General features: G+C 59.4%; 1 protein-coding gene across 1 annotated transcript in view; it reads left to right on the plus strand.

Moving 5' to 3' along the window:
- TRPM6 (transient receptor potential cation channel, subfamily M, member 6) overlaps window positions 1–633 on the plus strand; it is an 88221-nt gene that overhangs the window by 652 nt on the left and 86936 nt on the right. Inside the window, exon 2 of the mRNA XM_010568728.1 lies at window positions 398–492. Within this exon, the coding sequence (XP_010567030.1) occupies window positions 398–492 (95 nt within the window). The remainder of the gene's footprint in view (window positions 1–397; window positions 493–633) is intronic.

Raw genomic sequence — 633 nt, forward strand, 5'->3', positions numbered from 1 at the left:
TGCCGAGCGCCCCGCCGCGCAGCGGGCGGCCGCCGGAGGAGCGGGAGCCGTTAGGGGCCGATCGGTCCCCTTCGTCCTCCCCCGGGCCAAAGTCCCCTCGGCCTTTGAGAGAGAGGGAGGCACGTCCGGAGGGAGCGGGCGATGGCGGGAGGAGCACGGCGTCGAGCTAAAAGCTCTTCTTTCTCCGGTGGCGTGCGTTGCACTCGCCGCCTCGTGAGTGGCATTCGGGCACATCGGTAAACGGCATCAGACTTCATCTGACAGTCCAGGCGACCGGGGGAGAGAACAGATCTGTTGGGGTGATGGCAAAGAGACGACCTCAGGCTACAGGGGGCTGTTTTGCCAGTCATGGGGTGTCCCGGTGTCCGTGCCGATTCCCCACCCTGTGCTTCTGCAGATGTGGACTTGAGTGATCCTACGACGCGCACATCTGCTTGTATTCTAGCAGCCGTGAAAGGCTTCCAGCAAAAACGATTGCCCGCGCTACAAGCGGTACGTTGCACGTTGGTTTTGTGGTAGTGCTGTTTGAATGCCACGAAGTTTACAACGGTTAGATGTCACATGTAGGAGAAATGCCTCTGGCTCTAGTCAATTTTCACCTCTTTTTACCGCGACGCTGACTGAAGCTGTTTT

This window comes from Haliaeetus leucocephalus, unplaced genomic scaffold (genome assembly GCF_000737465.1).
Source record: "Haliaeetus leucocephalus isolate CR32 unplaced genomic scaffold, Haliaeetus_leucocephalus-4.0 Scaffold251, whole genome shotgun sequence".
In the NCBI taxonomy this organism is placed as follows: domain Eukaryota; kingdom Metazoa; phylum Chordata; class Aves; order Accipitriformes; family Accipitridae; genus Haliaeetus; species Haliaeetus leucocephalus.